At 50.2% G+C, this 16,270-nt stretch overlaps 1 protein-coding gene across 2 annotated transcripts; it reads left to right on the plus strand.

Moving 5' to 3' along the window:
* The first annotated feature begins 1,358 nt into the window (after nt 1–1,358).
* Nucleotides 1,359–10,923, plus strand: PHB1 (prohibitin 1). Of its 2 annotated transcripts, none has more exons than XM_037493404.2 (7): nt 1,359–1,424; nt 2,613–2,727; nt 4,299–4,460; nt 6,328–6,470; nt 6,636–6,752; nt 8,887–8,982; nt 10,562–10,923. In XM_037493404.2, the coding sequence occupies exons 2-7, from the start codon at nt 2,640–2,642 to the stop codon at nt 10,772–10,774; spliced, it is 819 nt and encodes a 272-aa protein (XP_037349301.1). In that variant the 5' UTR covers nt 1,359–1,424; nt 2,613–2,639; the 3' UTR covers nt 10,775–10,923. The 2 variants fall into 2 exon arrangements, with proteins under 2 accessions (XP_037349301.1, XP_054545095.1); XM_054689120.1 differs by lacking the exon at nt 1,359–1,424 and adding an exon at nt 1,916–2,158.
* The last annotated feature ends 5,347 nt before the right edge of the window (nt 10,924–16,270 follow it).

Below are 16,270 nucleotides of genomic sequence, written 5' to 3' on the forward strand. Positions count from 1 at the left end.
CTAGTCCACGACCAAAAGACAAGCGCAGTTTCTTCACGTGTCTCTAGGCTCCATGCGCCTCCTCCAGGTCTCCTGGCTCCATCCTGCTTCCTTCCTCAGTCTCTTCTCCAGCTTCTCCTCTTCCTGCTCAGCTCCACCCTCCCTTGGGTGGGGCAGGGAACCTGGAACTTCCCCCTTTCCTGGGGACCACCCTGTTACAAAAGGAGAGAAGAGAACTCAGGGGGGAAAGAGCGAAAATAATCTAATCCTACTGGAATCCAGAAATGGGCCAGATTGCATCAAAAGTAAGTGTCCAGATAGCACTTAAGATTCTATTCCAGCTAAGAATGCAAAACCTGAACCTAAACCTGAGGAAACATAAGACAAACCCAAAAAGAGAAACATTCTATTTCCTGCTTTAATGTAATAAGAGACAAGAAAGGCTGAGAACAAGTTTCAGATTATAGGAAGCTACAGAGACAAGAGAAATAAATGCGGTGCCTAATCTTAGCCTGAATCCTGCAAGGGTGTGGGGGTTGGGAGTAGGAGAGGATTGTTATCAAGTTCATTATTGGTCAGTGAACAAAACTGGGACACAGTGGGTAGATTAGTTATATAGGGATGGGGTCCTTGGTCTTAGAAAATACACCACAAAGAAAAGGTGGGAAGGAAAGAGGGAGGGGGCAAATGACAAAGCAAGTGGAGCAAACTGTTAGCAATTGGAGACTGAGTAAATGACACACATGTTTTTTACACTATTCCGGCAACTTTTCCATGTAATTGTATCCAGGGACCCCAGAAACAAAGCCAAGTCCGTCTGCTAAGACTCCAGATCTCCTAAGTCTCCTGCACCATCTCGTGCAGATGGTTCCTAAGGTTCTCTCTGGCTCTGCAAGCTCTGTCCCATTACTCTCAGGGCTTTACTCTCAAGGCTCTGGAGAAAAAACAACCCTCGCCTTCCCTCAGGGTCTCTCAGTCCACCAGTTATTTCACCATAAATTTCTCTCGTTGTCTGCCATCGTCCGTAACGTCCCCTATCCATCCCCCCACTGGCCGCTCGCTTGGCGGCTACTCTTTACAAGGGCCTTAGGGCCCACAGTTTGTCAGCCACCTGCTTTGGCTCGGGATAGGCACGTGCATTTATCCCCAAAGAACTACAGCCCCCAAAAGGCTTTGTGGCAACCTTCGCGGAGCTTAAGACCAATGAGAAAAGGTTTTTCAGCTAGAGCCGGATGCCGCATGTATTTCTGGGAGTTGTAGTTCATCTACCATGGGCTTAGGAACCAAGATAGGTAAGCCAGCCACCCTTCCCAGAATACACAGCTCTCCTTCCCACCAATAGGAGGCGCGTATCTTGGATGGTGGGCGGGGAAGAGGAGGAGCCGCCGGACGCACGCGCAGATTCTGGGGCTGAGAAATTCATGTGGAGGTCAGAGTGGAAGCAGGTGAGAAAGGCGGGGGGCTGGCTCCTGTCCTTGCTGGGGCGCCGCTGCGCTCCTCCTCTATAACCCTCCTCTGCACCCGCGTTCGCAGTTTGGGCGAGCGCGCTGCGTGTTTGGGTCTGCCTCGTGGGGGAGGGGAAAGGCCGTGAGCCCTGGACGTGCAGAGGGTTTCGTGGAGTACGGGAGTGTGTAGGGGGCAGGGTGGGGCGTCGTCCCGAAGCCGCCGGCACTGGGGGTCTGGCCTCGGGAAAGGGGTATTGAAGTGCGCGGGGGGCATCTGGGGAGTCCCAGGAGTCGGGGTCTGGGCAAGAGGGAGCATTTGAGACCGTCGCGAACGGCGGCGGGGCGGGCATTGGAAAGTTAGGCGCCCCCACTGCCTTCTAGTTAGGCCAGCTGAGTCCCCGCCCAGCCTCGCTCTGCCCCGCCTCGCCCTCGCTGTGGGGCGGGTTGGCCCCTGTGCCCCGTTGGTTCTTCTGTTGGCTCGGTCCTAGAGTGTCATCCAGCTCCCGCTCCTTGCTGCCAGACCTTTGTTACTGTCTAGTGTTGAGAAGCAGTATGGTGGCGTTTAGCTGTGTGTGGAATTAGACCTCCAGACCCCAGTCCTGCCTCGGACACTTACAGCTATGTGATCTTGAGCTTCTCATCTTACCGGTGTGCGCCTCAGTTGCCTCGTCTGTAAAAGTCTACTTCGTTAGGGTCTTGTGGAAGATTCAGTTGCCGCTAGGAGACTGCCTCAGGTAAAAGCCGTCACTGTTCCTTTTGCTGTTGGAATCATCATGTACCACATTCTTTGAGTTAATTTTCCAAACCAAAATTGCACAGAAACAAACACACAGCCTTTCTCTTAGGGCCTGTTTGTCCAAGAAATGGAAAGGTGGTTAAATGTGATGCTGAATTCTCTAGGGGTGCCAAGTCCATGTCTCCTTCCCGTTATTGAACAGAAAGCCAGAGACCCCTTTCCTTCCCCAGGTAAAAAAAGAAAGAAAGAAAGAAGTAGAAAAGGCAGAGGAATTGATCCACTACACTTTTCCAAGCTGTAGAGTGTTATGTATTGGGTGACCTTTGGTGGTTGACTCAAAGCTCTCAAGAGTGGGGAAAATAAATAGCCAGCTTAAGAAGTGAATAATGTGCCTCAGAGAGGGCTTTCGCTGAGGATTTGGGGATCAAGTTGTTTTGTTTTTACCTCTGTAGGTGTGAGTGGGTCCAGCAGGAGGAGACATGGCTGCCAAAGTGTTTGAGTCCATCGGCAAGTTTGGCCTGGCATTAGCTGTTGCTGGAGGCGTGGTGAACTCTGCCTTGTATAATGGTGAGGCACGGAGGGGTGGTGGGTCACGTCCTCTTCCTGGAGGATTTCTGTTGGTCTACACAGTCTGTGCCACTCCTGATGGTCACCTGCTGTCTGTGAATGTGCTTGTGACCAAGAGGACACACCTGCTTTTCCGCAGGTCCTTCTAGCATACGTCCTCTCGGAGCTCTTGTTCAAGGTCCAGCTACCAGTTGGGTATTTCCAGCAGCTCTTGCTAATTGGAAGTGATACTGCACCACCCAAGTGCTGCACCGTGTCAGGAGTCCCCAGGCTGGCTGAAAGGATGTGCTCCTTTGCTGTTTCCTACCCCTGTGTCAGAGAACTCAGCAGCGGCTTTAGACCTCTGGTGACCTTGGCCCTGCTGAAGTGAGGCAGTTGCAGAGAAAATATCTTTTATTTTAACAGTGTGGCAGGGTTTTTTGGTTTGTTTTTTTTTTTCCAAAGATTTATTTATGTATACAAGAACTGGGGTACAGGCCAGAGGTGTAGGGGGTGAGAGGATTCACCAGAGACAGAGTGGGGAACAGAACAGGTGGATTGACCGAAGTACTCTGCTGAGGGGAGCAGCGGGCGAGTCAGGAGAGGTCTGCGGCACCATGTGGGTTGCTCCCTGGCCAACCCGGGATCGAACTCGTGCTGCAGTGGCTGCGGATAGCTTTATAGGTTGTGTCTTAACCCCTGCGCCACCAGGGAGGCCCCAGTGTGGCAGGGGTTTAAAGAGGCATTTCTCCTACTTTCCTGTGTGGCTTTAGAAAAGTCACTTCCTCCTCTCCAGGCCTCAGCATCCTGCTGATCAAGCATGGTACTGAGCTACTTTCTCTCTCAGACCCCCTCCAGCTCAGATGTTATCTGACTTTCACTCTTGGAAAGCAGCAGTGGATTGACCTACCCTGTTGTGGCTAACTGACAAGAAGAGGGTTACTTTCAGAGTGAAGATATTTGGAGCGAATATAAACTCCAAAAGGGCAGGTAGACAGCAGCTGATTGGGAAAGCCTGCTTGGATAGATGACACAGCTTTATATTCTGATCTTTTTTAGCCACACTTACACAACTAGACAATAATTGCTAATTTCTCTCCGAGTCAACATACAGAGACAAGCTCGGTGACCCCTGAAAGCCTTAGAAAAACCATCCTATTGGTGGGACCTTCCAAATTTAGTGTTCCCATAGTGATGCTTATGGGAATGCTGGATTAAATTGGAGCCAGGATGGAGTGGAGTGTAGTGACAGTGAAGTTTTGTAAAAGTTTTGGGAGTTGATTCCTAGAAATGTGTTGGTGGAAGTTTGGGGATTCGGTGGTTAATAAAATCGGTGACCAGTTGTTTCAGGAATAAGTATGCTGAAGAATAGAGCCTATTACTAAAATCCTTGGGAAGACACTAGGACAGGAAATAGTTGCTTAGTTTTGTAGCTAGTTAGAAGCATTTGGGGATCAGAGGTCTGAGCAGGAGAGGGGAGACTTAATAAGTGAACAGAAAGCAGCAGGTGGGGGGGGGTCTTTCAAAGATGTGATCATTTTAGTTAAAAGGGTGAGGAAATTTCTCTGACCCTTCATTACTTTTACTCCTAGTGGATGCTGGGCACAGAGCTGTCATCTTTGACCGGTTCCGTGGTGTGCAGGACATCGTGGTAGGGGAAGGAACTCACTTTCTCATCCCTTGGGTGCAAAAACCAATTCTTTTTGACTGCCGTTCTCGGCCACGTAATGTGCCAGTAATCACTGGCAGCAAAGGTGAGTCTGGCCTGTGGGTCAGGTGAAGCAGAGCATGTGGAAGGGGGTGCTGTACACTTTTGTCAGTTCCAGAAGCATTTGTGGGACATCAGGACCCAGAAGAGGTTCACCTTGCTATAATAATTCCTGGTTTATTTGCCCTGGAGTGTTTTTTATGGATTCATAGAAATATGTACCTAAGGACCACACTGGACAAATCCATTTTTTTTAAAGATTTATTTTTATTTATTTATGCATACAAGAACTGGGGTGTAGGCCAGATGTGCAGGAGTGAGAGAATTCACCAGAGACAGTGGGGAGCAGAACAGGTGGATCTAGTGACATACACTGCTGAGGGGAGCAGCAGGCGAGACAGGAGCAGTCCGCTGCACCATGTGGGTCAGCTCCCTGCCCGGGGATCGAACTTGGTGGCTGGCGATAGCTTAATAGCACTGAGACTTTTAACTCCTGTGCCACTAAGGAGACCCAACACACTGGGCAAGTTGAGAGAAATAGACAAAGAATTACATAGTGATTTAATTTTAAAGAAATCAAATGTGCCTTTTGCTCCCTCAGTTGATCCTTCCCATCAGTTCTTGTACCCTAGATTGACTATATAAATCAGTCTCTGGCCCTCCTGCTTGTCTTACCCTTTTCCTTGCTTTCCAAGGCCCCCGGGACTTCACATTGCTATCTCACAGACAGGCCCACATCCCTGAGAGTGGGCTCCTGGAGTCTCACATGCCTCAGGATTTCCATTTGGAGCCTAAAATGAGTGGCTGTTGCTTTTCTCCCCCACCCCACACAAAGCGGTGCGCAGGCTGTAAATGGAATGGCAGGAGCTGGCTCAGCAGTGACTTTTCTGTGCAGGAAAATGGGAGGGTCACATGAGTGTTGGTTGATTACTTTGATGACACTTCAGGGCCACTCCTCAGCAGATGTTTGCTTACTGTCTTTGTGCTGGACTGGAGGGTGTGCTTAGTTCAAAGATGACTAAAACGAAGGACCTCGAGGGTGCACTCTTGCTAGGGAGATGCTCGTGCAAACAAGTAGAGCAGAGTGTGGTATGTGCTAGAGCCCAGGGTAGGGAAGAGAGCGTGCACCAGCTTCCCCAGGTGCTGGGCAGGCTCCTGTGAGGAACTTAGGTTTGAGCTGGTCAGGCTCTGTGTTTGTGGGGGTGAGGGGGGTTTATTACATAATCTGCCCAACCTTCAAACTTCAGAACTTCTGAAGAATGGGAACTTGTTTATCTATGTTCTCTTGGTGGCTGGCTCGGGGCTTTATTTCATGGGCCTTGGTCCGTAATGTTGACAGCTGCAAGCAAGCTGTGATGCTGCTTTAGTGCCACGCAGGCCTCCGTGGTAAGGGAAGTTGTAACTCCCAATCTGGATCCTTTCCTGGGCCAAGTAGTAAGAGGAGCAGAGTGGGCCTGCAGCCCGGGCCTCTGGACAGCTAGCCCAGCCCAAAGTGGGCCATTTCTCCTGGACCCCTGGAATCTCTCCAAGGTGTACTCCTGACTTGGACCACATTCAAGGGCTTGGAAAGGCCTTACCCTAAAATTCTTGGCATTGGCCTGTATCTTAAAATACTTAATGTTCCAAACATCCCATGGCACCAATTAGACATATAATCAAAATCACTGCTGTCACTTCTGTTCAGGACATAGGAAATCATTTATATTCAGGACATACTAAAAGTTGTCATTACCAGAAAGAAGCCTGCGGTGGTGTGGTGATTCCCCCCATGGGAACCACGCGGATACCTTCCTTGCCATGTAGTGTCTGACAGTCAACTACCTGACTTGTAAATTATAGCAAGTTTGGGTGGGAAGAGATCATAGAAAAGGCCATTGTGTTCTTTAAGTTCAATATATGTCTACTACCCTAAGATTTACAGAATGTCAACATCACCCTGCGCATCCTTTTCCGGCCGGTTGCTAGCCAGCTCCCCCGCATCTTCACCAGCATTGGAGAGGACTATGATGAGCGTGTCCTGCCATCTATCACTACAGAAATCCTCAAGTCAGTGGTGGTGAGTGAATGGGACCTCTGCCTTGAGCCCAAAGCACAAGCCCTGAGAGCTTGCTAGGTGGCAGGGAGGGCTTGCCAGTGGGTGACTAGGGATGTGGCTCGTGTCCTGGTGACTTTCTGCTTCCTCTTCATCTTGTCCTGCTCCTCTGCCCTCCCTTGGAAACAGGCTCGCTTTGATGCTGGAGAACTAATCACCCAGAGAGAACTGGTCTCCAGGCAGGTGAGCGATGACCTTACGGAGCGAGCAGCAACCTTTGGGCTAATCCTGGATGATGTGTCCTTGGTAAGATCCCTGGGGAACCTGCCAGGAAGGAGCTGTGCTTCTCCTGTAGGTGTCTGGCTCCATTGTGGATATGCTGTTAGATCTTGCCCCACTTTCCTCAGTGTGACACTTGAAAACAGAAATTTCTTGTGTCATGGAGCAGTCTCCACTGGTTTATCTTCAGAAGAGGCTTCCTTTACGTTCCCTCTGCCATATGCATTTTTCACCTTCCCCAAACTCCCAAGTGTCCTCCAGAGCTCCCCAGGAAGAGTTGTCTTGTTAACCCTGTTTGACACAGTCACAAGCTGCCTAGTGGAGACTGGAGACCTGCTTGGATAGCCTTTCTCCCCAGCGCAGACTTCCCTGCCTGACCCTTAGGAATTTCCTAATAGTTAGGGTCTAAAGCACAGTGGTCAACCCCCATGAAAGGTAATAGAGTGTAAATGAATCATTCTCTTCCCCCAAAGCCTGGTGTGGGGGCAAGGGACATCTTGGAGGCGTAAGCTATCCTCTGGAGACTCCATAGCCTGTGTATTTATGTGACTTTGAATGCCATAACTCAGACAGAAGGCAGTGCAGGCAGGATAGCATTTCAGATCGAGGGTGAGGGGAAAGGGTCGTGTTTCCAGATTCTCTGGGAAAAATCATTTGGAGTGATTTGTTCGGGTAGTGAGGTAGAGTGTTTCCTGTTCAGTTCTCCTGTGCATCGCTGGGGACCAGCACCGTTTCCCACCTCAGCGTCTGTGCAGCTGTTTAAACAGTCACACACTGCAACACCCAGTGCTGACCCACAGGGCACTGCTCCACCGCTTTTCGTTGCCTTCCGTGGAAGGTCTGGGCTCCCTCTACTGGCAAGATGCCCGGCTGCAGCCATTTGGCTGCTCCGACAAGAACAGTTCCTCCCACTCTTCCACTTACTGTTAACCTAAGCACCTTGGCTGTGAGCGATGCTAAATAAAAACCTAAGGAGAAATTTGGCATTTTGTTTTAACCACCTACTCTATTCTGGGGAAATGTGGGTTGACCACAAGAAACCTTACCTAGGAGGGGTGAGAAAAAAATTAGATTTCATGGGGAATTTGCTGCCCTCCACTGGCCCCTTTAGAATTAAATGTTATTCTTTAATTACACATTTCACTTTTCATTTCTCAGGATTGTCTCTTCTTCCACAAACTTTGAACAGGAGTCCAGAAGTGGAGCAGGCTAAGTAGAATAGCTGCAGTTTAAGAGTTAGGCACATTAAAAATGCTGGAAGATCTGTAGGATAAGGATTCACTCTTCAGGACTTTTGAACTACTTATATTAAACAAACAGCCCAGATTGGGTGGGTGGAAGAGGAAATGAAAGCAACAGGATTTAATAGCAAAACCAATGTTATTCTTTATTTCTTCCTTTCTTAATAAGAAATTGGATTAGTGAGTAGATTGCTCCAGGCTAGGCATTAGGAGTTCTGCCGCCTGTTCCCCTTCTTTGCACTGTCATTGGAGACAGTCACTTCAGCCAAGGCTCGGTTTTGTGTGCCATGGGGAGGTCAGTGGGCAGTCGGACTTCAGACTCACCCTAGGCAATAGCTTTACCTGCCTTCTCTTTTAATCCCTTTTCCAGAGCACTCACACATGGGAACACCATGATTTGCAGTCTATCTTCTCTCTTCCTGTTTTGTGGTGGAGGTGCCTTGAGAAGGATTGGACTGGTTAATCCATAAGCAGAGAGCATCAGGCCCAGAGAGCGTCAGACCTGCTGCACAGCCCCTTCTCAGGGGCTCAGTTTTCCATCTGGCTTCCCTGGAGCCTTCAGACAGACCATCAGGGGACCTTGGAGGAACACTACTCAGTATGGGGGTTCTAGAACCCACGGTCTACCTTAGAGAGGTGGTCAGTGGAGCAGCTACCTTCTGGGGCCACGAGCCATTTTCTACTTGAGATAGCCCAAGTCAGGGTGACAGAATGAGGTGCAGGAACAGTTTGGGCAGCCAAGGATTCTGGGGTGTGAACTCAGTGTAGACATGATGTGGAGGTGGAATCGTGTTCTGGCTCGCCGTTCCTCCAGCTGCTAGAGCCATTCCTGGGCTTTTCCTGCAGTGGCATGGAGGCCTTGCAGCCGCACTGTCGAAGCAATTACGCTGCCTCATCTTTTGCTCACTCTCTCCCCTTAGACACATCTGACCTTCGGGAAGGAGTTCACAGAAGCGGTAGAAGCCAAACAGGTGGCTCAGCAGGAAGCAGAGAGGGCCAGATTTGTGGTGGAAAAGGTGAGCGTTCAGCCAGATGGCGGGAGCCTCTTCCCTCCTCCTGTGCTCAGCCTCCCCGTTTGCTGGGTGGCCTGGAAATTCATCATCTGTCATCTCTCCTTCCGGGATCATCGGAAGGGGATTGAAGGGACCATACCCTGCAATTGGTTCCAGAGTCTTTGGGGGCTAGTCAGGGATATGTGAAGTTATGTTCTTAAATCACTGAAGGGTAATTTTTTTTCCACTTCCCTAAGATCAAAAACACCCTCCTACAAATAAAAATGTTTCTCCTGGAATGTTTTCAGCTTCACTCAGAAGCTGAAGTCATTTTTAACTGTGGTTACACAGTGAAAGCTGACAGCAAAAAGGATCAAACAGTTGAGCCAGATGCGCTATCCTCACTGTTTTTTTTCAAGCACTAAATCCATCCAGATGTATCAGAGTGTGATGGGATACAGTGTATTCGCGTAGCAGCCTGGTCTTCTTGGTCTTTGCGCCAGTTTGTTTATGCTGTCCTCTTCTCACCACTAATTCTCTTGGACCTAGTATTTCTAATCCAAGACCCCTTCATTAGAATCGGAGAAAACAGATGTATGGATGACCAGCAATTAATTTTAGGGAAAGTAAACTTTGTATGGGCTCTCTGCTTTGTATCTGCGTGTCTCCAGAGTTTGGAACACATCTTAAGACTGCCTGGGGTACTCGGTACTCAGGAAATGTGTTGAGTGAGCAGGCCTGGCCTAGCAGTATCAAAACTAGGTGTTAGTTTCAGAGAGGATTGCACTGTGCTCTCCTCCCACACTTCTGAAGGTCACGGCTGCATGTCCTATTGATGGCATCCTATCAGTAGGAAAAGTGTCGGTCTCGTTCTGGGTTCCTGACTGAGAACCAGTGTAGCTCACAGCTTACTCTTGGGAGAATCACACGTGTCTGCTGATCCTCTTCAGCTACATGGTTGTTTTGTTTGTTTGTTTGTTTGTTTGTTTAAGATTTATTTATTTATGCATGCAAGAACTGGAGTACAGGCCTGAGGTACCAGGGCCGGGGAGGAGGGTTGAGAGGATTCACCAGAGACAGAGTGGGGAGCAGAACAAGCAGAGCTACAGAAATACACTGCTGAGGGGAGCAGGAGAGGTCTGCTGCGCCATGTGGGTTGCTCCCTGGCCAGCTGGGGATCGAACTTCATACTGCAGTGGCTGGCAAAAGCTTGATAGTGCTGTCGTTAAGCCCTTCGCCACCAGGGAAGCCCTACACTGGTTTTAATGAAAGTCACTTTGACTTGGGACTGGAGGGAAAGATGAGCCTGAGATTGATCCCGCCTTTTTATCTCCTGTTTTCCTTGGCCTTGGGCCTCCTGGCCCGGCGTAGAGTGGCTGGACTGGATTGCTATTAATATTAATGAGGCCTTTGAAATAAGACAGATGTTTGTGTGGCTGACAGAACAATCCCTCCAATGATGAGAAGTGGGCATTACAGATTAGAGGAGGATCAGGTGGTGATGAGGAGGGCAAGAACCAGTGAAAGTTCCTCACCTGGTCTCGGCAAGGCTTGCCGTCCGCCACCCAGGACCTGAGGTGTCCTCTTGTCTCCACTCTCCTAGGCTGAGCAACAGAAGAAGGCAGCCATCATCTCTGCTGAGGGCGACTCCAAGGCTGCAGAGCTGATTGCCAACTCACTGGCCACTGCGGGCGACGGCTTGATTGAGCTGCGCAAGCTGGAAGCCGCGGAGGACATCGCCTACCAGCTCTCACGCTCTCGGAACATTACCTACCTGCCGGCTGGGCAGTCAGTGCTGCTCCAGCTGCCCCAGTGAGGCAGCTCGCCCGCGCCTCCTTGGGCCATCCGGGCCATAGCTCCAGTGGGTCTTCACACCGCCTTCCTTCTGCCCCACCCCAGAAATCACTGTGAAATTTCATGATTGGCTTAAAATGAAGGAAATAAAAGTAAAATCACTTCAACTCTAATTACTCTATCGGATGAAACTCTTTCATTCTCATTTCCATCCACTTTTTTATCTGTTGTCCTACCAAAATTTGCCAAGTGCCTACACAGACCTGCTTGGCTCCTGGCTTTGGGGTCTGCTGGTATGCCAGCCGTGGCACTGGCAATTGGCAGAAGAAAGGCAGGGCCGTGTGTCATGGCCTGGGAACACAGTCGTTGGCCTGAGTAAACTTGTAACCTCCAGCTTACCATTTATTCAAGCTTTGAGGAAGTTGGCACACACAGCTGAGCTAAGAGGGCAGGCCCCAATTTTTTCCAGCGGTTCCTGAAACAGACCCAGCTGAAAAGGTGCTGAGGGGGGCAGTCAGAGAGGAAGTGGTCTGTCAGTTACCCTAAGGCTGATCCTCTAACTGGGGCCGGCGGAAACAGGTGTGTACAAGCAGGGCATGGATTGAAGAATCTACCCTGTGAAGGTGGGTGGGCCTGATTTGCTGGCCCCCCAGGGTCCTAAAACTGGGAAGAACTTGGATAGTGAGAGCAGGCCTGGACCGAGATATGAGCCCTGCAGAAGACTTCCTCTCCACTCCCACCTTGGTGGCTCAGATACCCAGTGGAATTCCAACTTGAAGGATTGCATCCTGCCGGGGCTGAGCATGCCTGCCAAAGACGTGCATCCTGCGTTCCTGGCTCCCTCGGTCAGAAACTGCCCTTCTAGAGGGCTCTGCCTGTGCTTTGAAGGAAATAGCCCCAGGAGGAAAACAAATGTGTGTAAACTACCGTCAATAAATGATACCCAGATCTTCCAGCTCAGTCCTCTGGGTTTGCTTTTGTGTTTGTGGGAGCAGCAGGATCAGAACAGAGCGTTCTAGCAGTTTTGTGTGCACGTGTGTATCACCAGCTGGGACAGGCTCCAGCAAGGCAGAAAGTGCTTTGGTTTCTGAAAAACACTTGTGTTCCACATCCTTCACCAGCCTGTAACAAATCTCAGTGGTGTCAGGTGAGGTCTGTCATGAGATAGGCTCTTAGGTGGCAGTGGTGAGCAGAGAGGTTAGTTACCTTTCCTCCACAGCTTTTGGTATCACTGCTCCAAACGGAGTCGGCCCACTCAGCAACGCTGCCCGGGTCCAAAGTGATTCACGAGCCTTCTAGTGAGTGGACTAGTGCCCACTCTATTTCGGTTTAGATGGCTTTGTGCTCTGCTGCGGGTGTGTGTTGCTTATTCTGCTTGGCTTTGATGTGACCGTGACTTGGCACCGGCGAGGCAGGGCAGGTGTGTGCATCTTCCATGTTGGGAAGGGAGGGCAGACTTCTTAGAGATGAACTGTGTCTGTCACCACCTCCAGTCCTTTTAGGAATAAAGCAGGGAGCACAGGCATTGACTGTTCTTTAATCTCTGCTCTGTCATCCCAGGCTCACCACCTGGCCATGGAGAGCAGGCTTTCAGAGGACACCGCACTGCCCTCTGACCTGGACTCTGCATTCCCCTCCCCGCGTGATAGGGCCAACTGTGCCGGGAAAGGCAGAAGATGCACACTTAGGACTTGGCTTGACTTCTCCCAATTCCTGTACCCTCCCCCTCCAGGAATCTGGTCCTTCCCCAACCCCTGGGGGCACACACATGTGATGGGCTCCCAGCCCTCAGCTCTACCCCAAACTTCCCACTGAAGCCCCCCCATCTAGCCCTCTCCCTGCCATCTCCCCAAGCATCACTCATCTCAAACCTTGGGACATCTCTTGCTACTTGTGTTTCTGCAGTAAGAGCAGCAAGATCTGAGAATGATGAGGTGCGTGGACTCACAGCAAGTTAAAGACTGGAGCAGAATGAGCATAACTCCTAAATAGGTTCCAGGCCGCTTCCACCCCTCGGCCTTCCTCCTTTCCTGCCATTTATTGCTTTGGACACTTGGGGGATGGGGCAGGAGGCTCTTCTCTCTTCCCCAGGCCCTTCTTAAAGGAGCAGTTGTTTCTTGCATTTGGCAGGAGATTGGGTTTCATGTTCCAGTGTCTGGAGGGGAGCCTTCCACGGCTTCTGGGTGCCTCCTGCCTTCAGGTCGGTCCTTTCGGCACAGGCAGGCCCCCTTCCTGTTGCTTTTGCTGTTAGCCTCCCTGCCAGGGATGGTGCCACTGGCAGCCCAGGGGCCTCATTCTGCCTTGACTTCCGCCGAGTAATTCTTTTCACAAATGTTCAGGGACTGTTAACTGGCTGCTGTGCCCCAGAGTCCCCTGTTGACTTTGGATTTCTCCAGAGGCTACCACAATGGGTCTTTATCAAGCATGGGATTCTCTGGGCCTTGGATCAAAAACTATGTCCTGTCCTGGCTAGGGAAGGGGCCAAGCAGGGAGAGTCTTCTCCCTTCTCTTCTGCCGGGCTGAATGGACCCCTTGTTCAGGCTCTGAGGGTGGTAGACCCTGGACAGGCAGGGGAGAGAAAAACCCTCAAAGGGTTGCCATTTTCCTCACTTCTGCTAGTTTTTACGCAGATTTTGCCAGTGTGGACCAGTGGCAGAGAAAAAGGTATTGGGGTCCTCCCCAGGTGGGTATATTTGAGATAGGGTGAGACATTGGAATATTAGTCAAATCTTGATTTAGCAAATGCTATTCTAACAGGACGGTCAGCAACCAGCGGGGGGGGGGGGGGGGTGTAGCCTTAGCACCTCCCCTTGAACTTTGCTACCTGCCAATAATTGCAGCCCACCCTGACTGAAAACAACTTGGTGAGGTCACAGGAGGCTGCAGGTTTCCCCACTGTTCCTAGGCCTCCCCTCCGGTTCACCCTGCACACTGCCCCAAATTTCATTTCTCTAAAGCAAATCTCACCCCCTTCCCACTGAGAAACCTCCTGCCACTGGTTGTTTGCTTAATTAAGGGCAAATGTCTTGTCCTGGTGATCGAGGCCCTTTGCGGCCTGGCCACCTCTCACGACCTTTCTCATCCAACTTTAGACAGTACTGCTTGCCTCACAAACCATAATGGTTCCCACTGGGTGGGGCTGTTGTTTGAAAATGCAAGTGAAAAGGACAGGGCGAGGGGGAGGGGACCCGGCAGGGATGCTACGAGCTCTTCTGTGCATGAGACTGACTCAGAGAGAAAAATTGCCCCAAAGGGGTAAGACTGCCACTGAAGATGCACCCAACTGAGCCCCCTGCTCTTGTCTGCATAGCCCCCCATTCCTTTGTACTAACCCCTCTTTACTCACAGCATCACTTCATCCTATACAGCTTGACCCCCACATTTCACAGGTCCAAATATTCCCTGTCCTTTGAGAGCCAGTTCAAATTCTCTTCCACAGAACTTCTGCCAGTGTCCCCTCCTTCCCACCGCTACCTCCCCCTTGCCTGAACTCGTTATCCCAGAAGCATTCCGCACGCTCTTCCTGGGCTGGCAGTTGTGTGCAAAGGGTGTGCATGTGCAAGCCACCTCTCTCCTACTGTGTGGAAGACAGAACACGAAAATGATCTGACATCCTCCCTTTCTCTTCTTTCCCTCAACCACTCAACTTTTCCCCAAGCCAAACATGCCTGGCTCTTGGAGGAATTACTTAATGTTTGTCAAGTGAATAAACGAAGGAATAACACAAGACTGAGGATGAGTTAGAAAATAGGGCGAGTGGGCCTCCCTAGTGGTGCAGGGGTTAAAGTCAGCACTATCAAGCTATCAGCAGCCACTGCGGCCTGAGTTCAATCCTGGCCGGCCAAGGAGCTACCCACATGGCGCAGCAGGCCTCTCCTGTCTCACCCGCTGCTCCCCTCAGCAGTGTGTTTCAGTAGATCCACTTGTTCTGCTCCCCACTCTGTCTCTGGTGAATCCTCTCACCCTCCCACGCCTCTGGCCTATACCCCAGCTCTTGTATGCATAAATAAATTAATCTTTAAAAAAAAATTAGATCTAGAAGCCAAGGTCCTTGAGTTCTCCTCCCACACCATTACATTAAATTACCTCAAGCTACTCTGAATCAGGGGGTTTCTGGGACATAGCAGAACAACCCATACACAATGTCACACCCTGACTAACCCCCCGGACTTATTACTGTCTCACTTCATATGGCCTTCAGGTGTGGCTCCCCGCTCACTGTCACCTGCCCCAGCTCACCCTCTCCTGCTTCTGCCTGGAACAGCAGGCGCTAAGAGTCTGTGCACTAGGCCGCCTTCCTCCTTTCATCCTTGCCCCTCTCCCTCTCTCTCAAGGTAACTTAAAATTCCTCTTCTCCCAGAATTTGCCTTTGGCTGAACTCTTCCCAGCCTTCCTTGCATTTAAGGTCTCCCTTTATAAAAAGACTGGCTCTGGAACTCTGGCAACACTGGAGTTGAGAGCTGAACAAAAAAGGACTGATGGGCCTGCTCCTATCAGGAGAGGCTGGGATGCTTTTACAAGGTCCTGATGCACATGGCTGGAGCAGAGCATGCGTGGAAATGTAGCAGACCTGGGGAAACCAGTTTAGAGTTGAAAGAGAACAACCTTGCGCAGCACTCTGGGCAGGCAGGGAGGAAGGTATCTTTCCTGCACCTTCCAGTCAATCTACCTCAAAAGATAAGCCTGCTTTGGAGGTGTTCCAAGCTGTTGCCATGCTTGGAGGATAGGACAAACTGTCTGGATTAGGCAGAAAACTGTGATCAGTAAAAGACTTGCAGCCTATAAATTTGGCTAACTGAGCCGCAACACTGATTCAATCGTGCATGGAGCCCAAGGGCCAAGCACAGCCCTCCACTTGTTTTTATATAGCTCATGAGCTACAGTGGTTTTTAAACTCTTAAATGATTGGAGGAGAAAGTTCAAACAATAACATGTCCTGACATGTGAAAATGATACGAAATTCAAACTTCATTGTCATAAGTAAAGTTTTGTTAGGACATAACTATGCCCATGTGCATTCCAGCAAACTGACCAAATGACCTGCCAAGCCCAGGTATTTACCATCTGTCCCTTTACAGGAAAGGTTTGCTGGCCCTTGGTTTAGGGGATTAGTTAGCCTTGGAGAAGAAAGGGAGGCACCATGGAATTTGGAAGTCTCGGGCACTAAAAGAGAGGGTTCAGGGCTTTAGGTCAGAGAACAGTGTAATTGTCACCAGGGTCCTGGATTGTGTCTGAGGCTATGGTAACCTGGGAAGCAAAGTCACAGTGGGGCTTCATGCACAGATTGATAGCACCTGCTGTTGTCTGTGGCTTGCACATGTTTCTGAGCTGAACGGAAGCTGGGAAAGAGGGAGGCAAAGAGGCAGGAGTTAGGAAGAACCCGGTGGTCCCCTCGAAATCTGAAAAGAAGGCAGCTCCACTCAATTTAGTGGAATGGACATGGGGTTCTGGACTTGGAATGATTTGAATTTGGACTCTCACTCTGTCACTTACTACTTTGGGACAAACTGGGGCAAGT

Source organism: Talpa occidentalis, unplaced genomic scaffold, assembly GCF_014898055.3.
Source record: "Talpa occidentalis isolate TD23 unplaced genomic scaffold, MPIMG_talOcc4v2.1 talOcc4.7, whole genome shotgun sequence".
NCBI classification, from domain to species: Eukaryota; Metazoa; Chordata; class Mammalia; order Eulipotyphla; family Talpidae; genus Talpa; species Talpa occidentalis.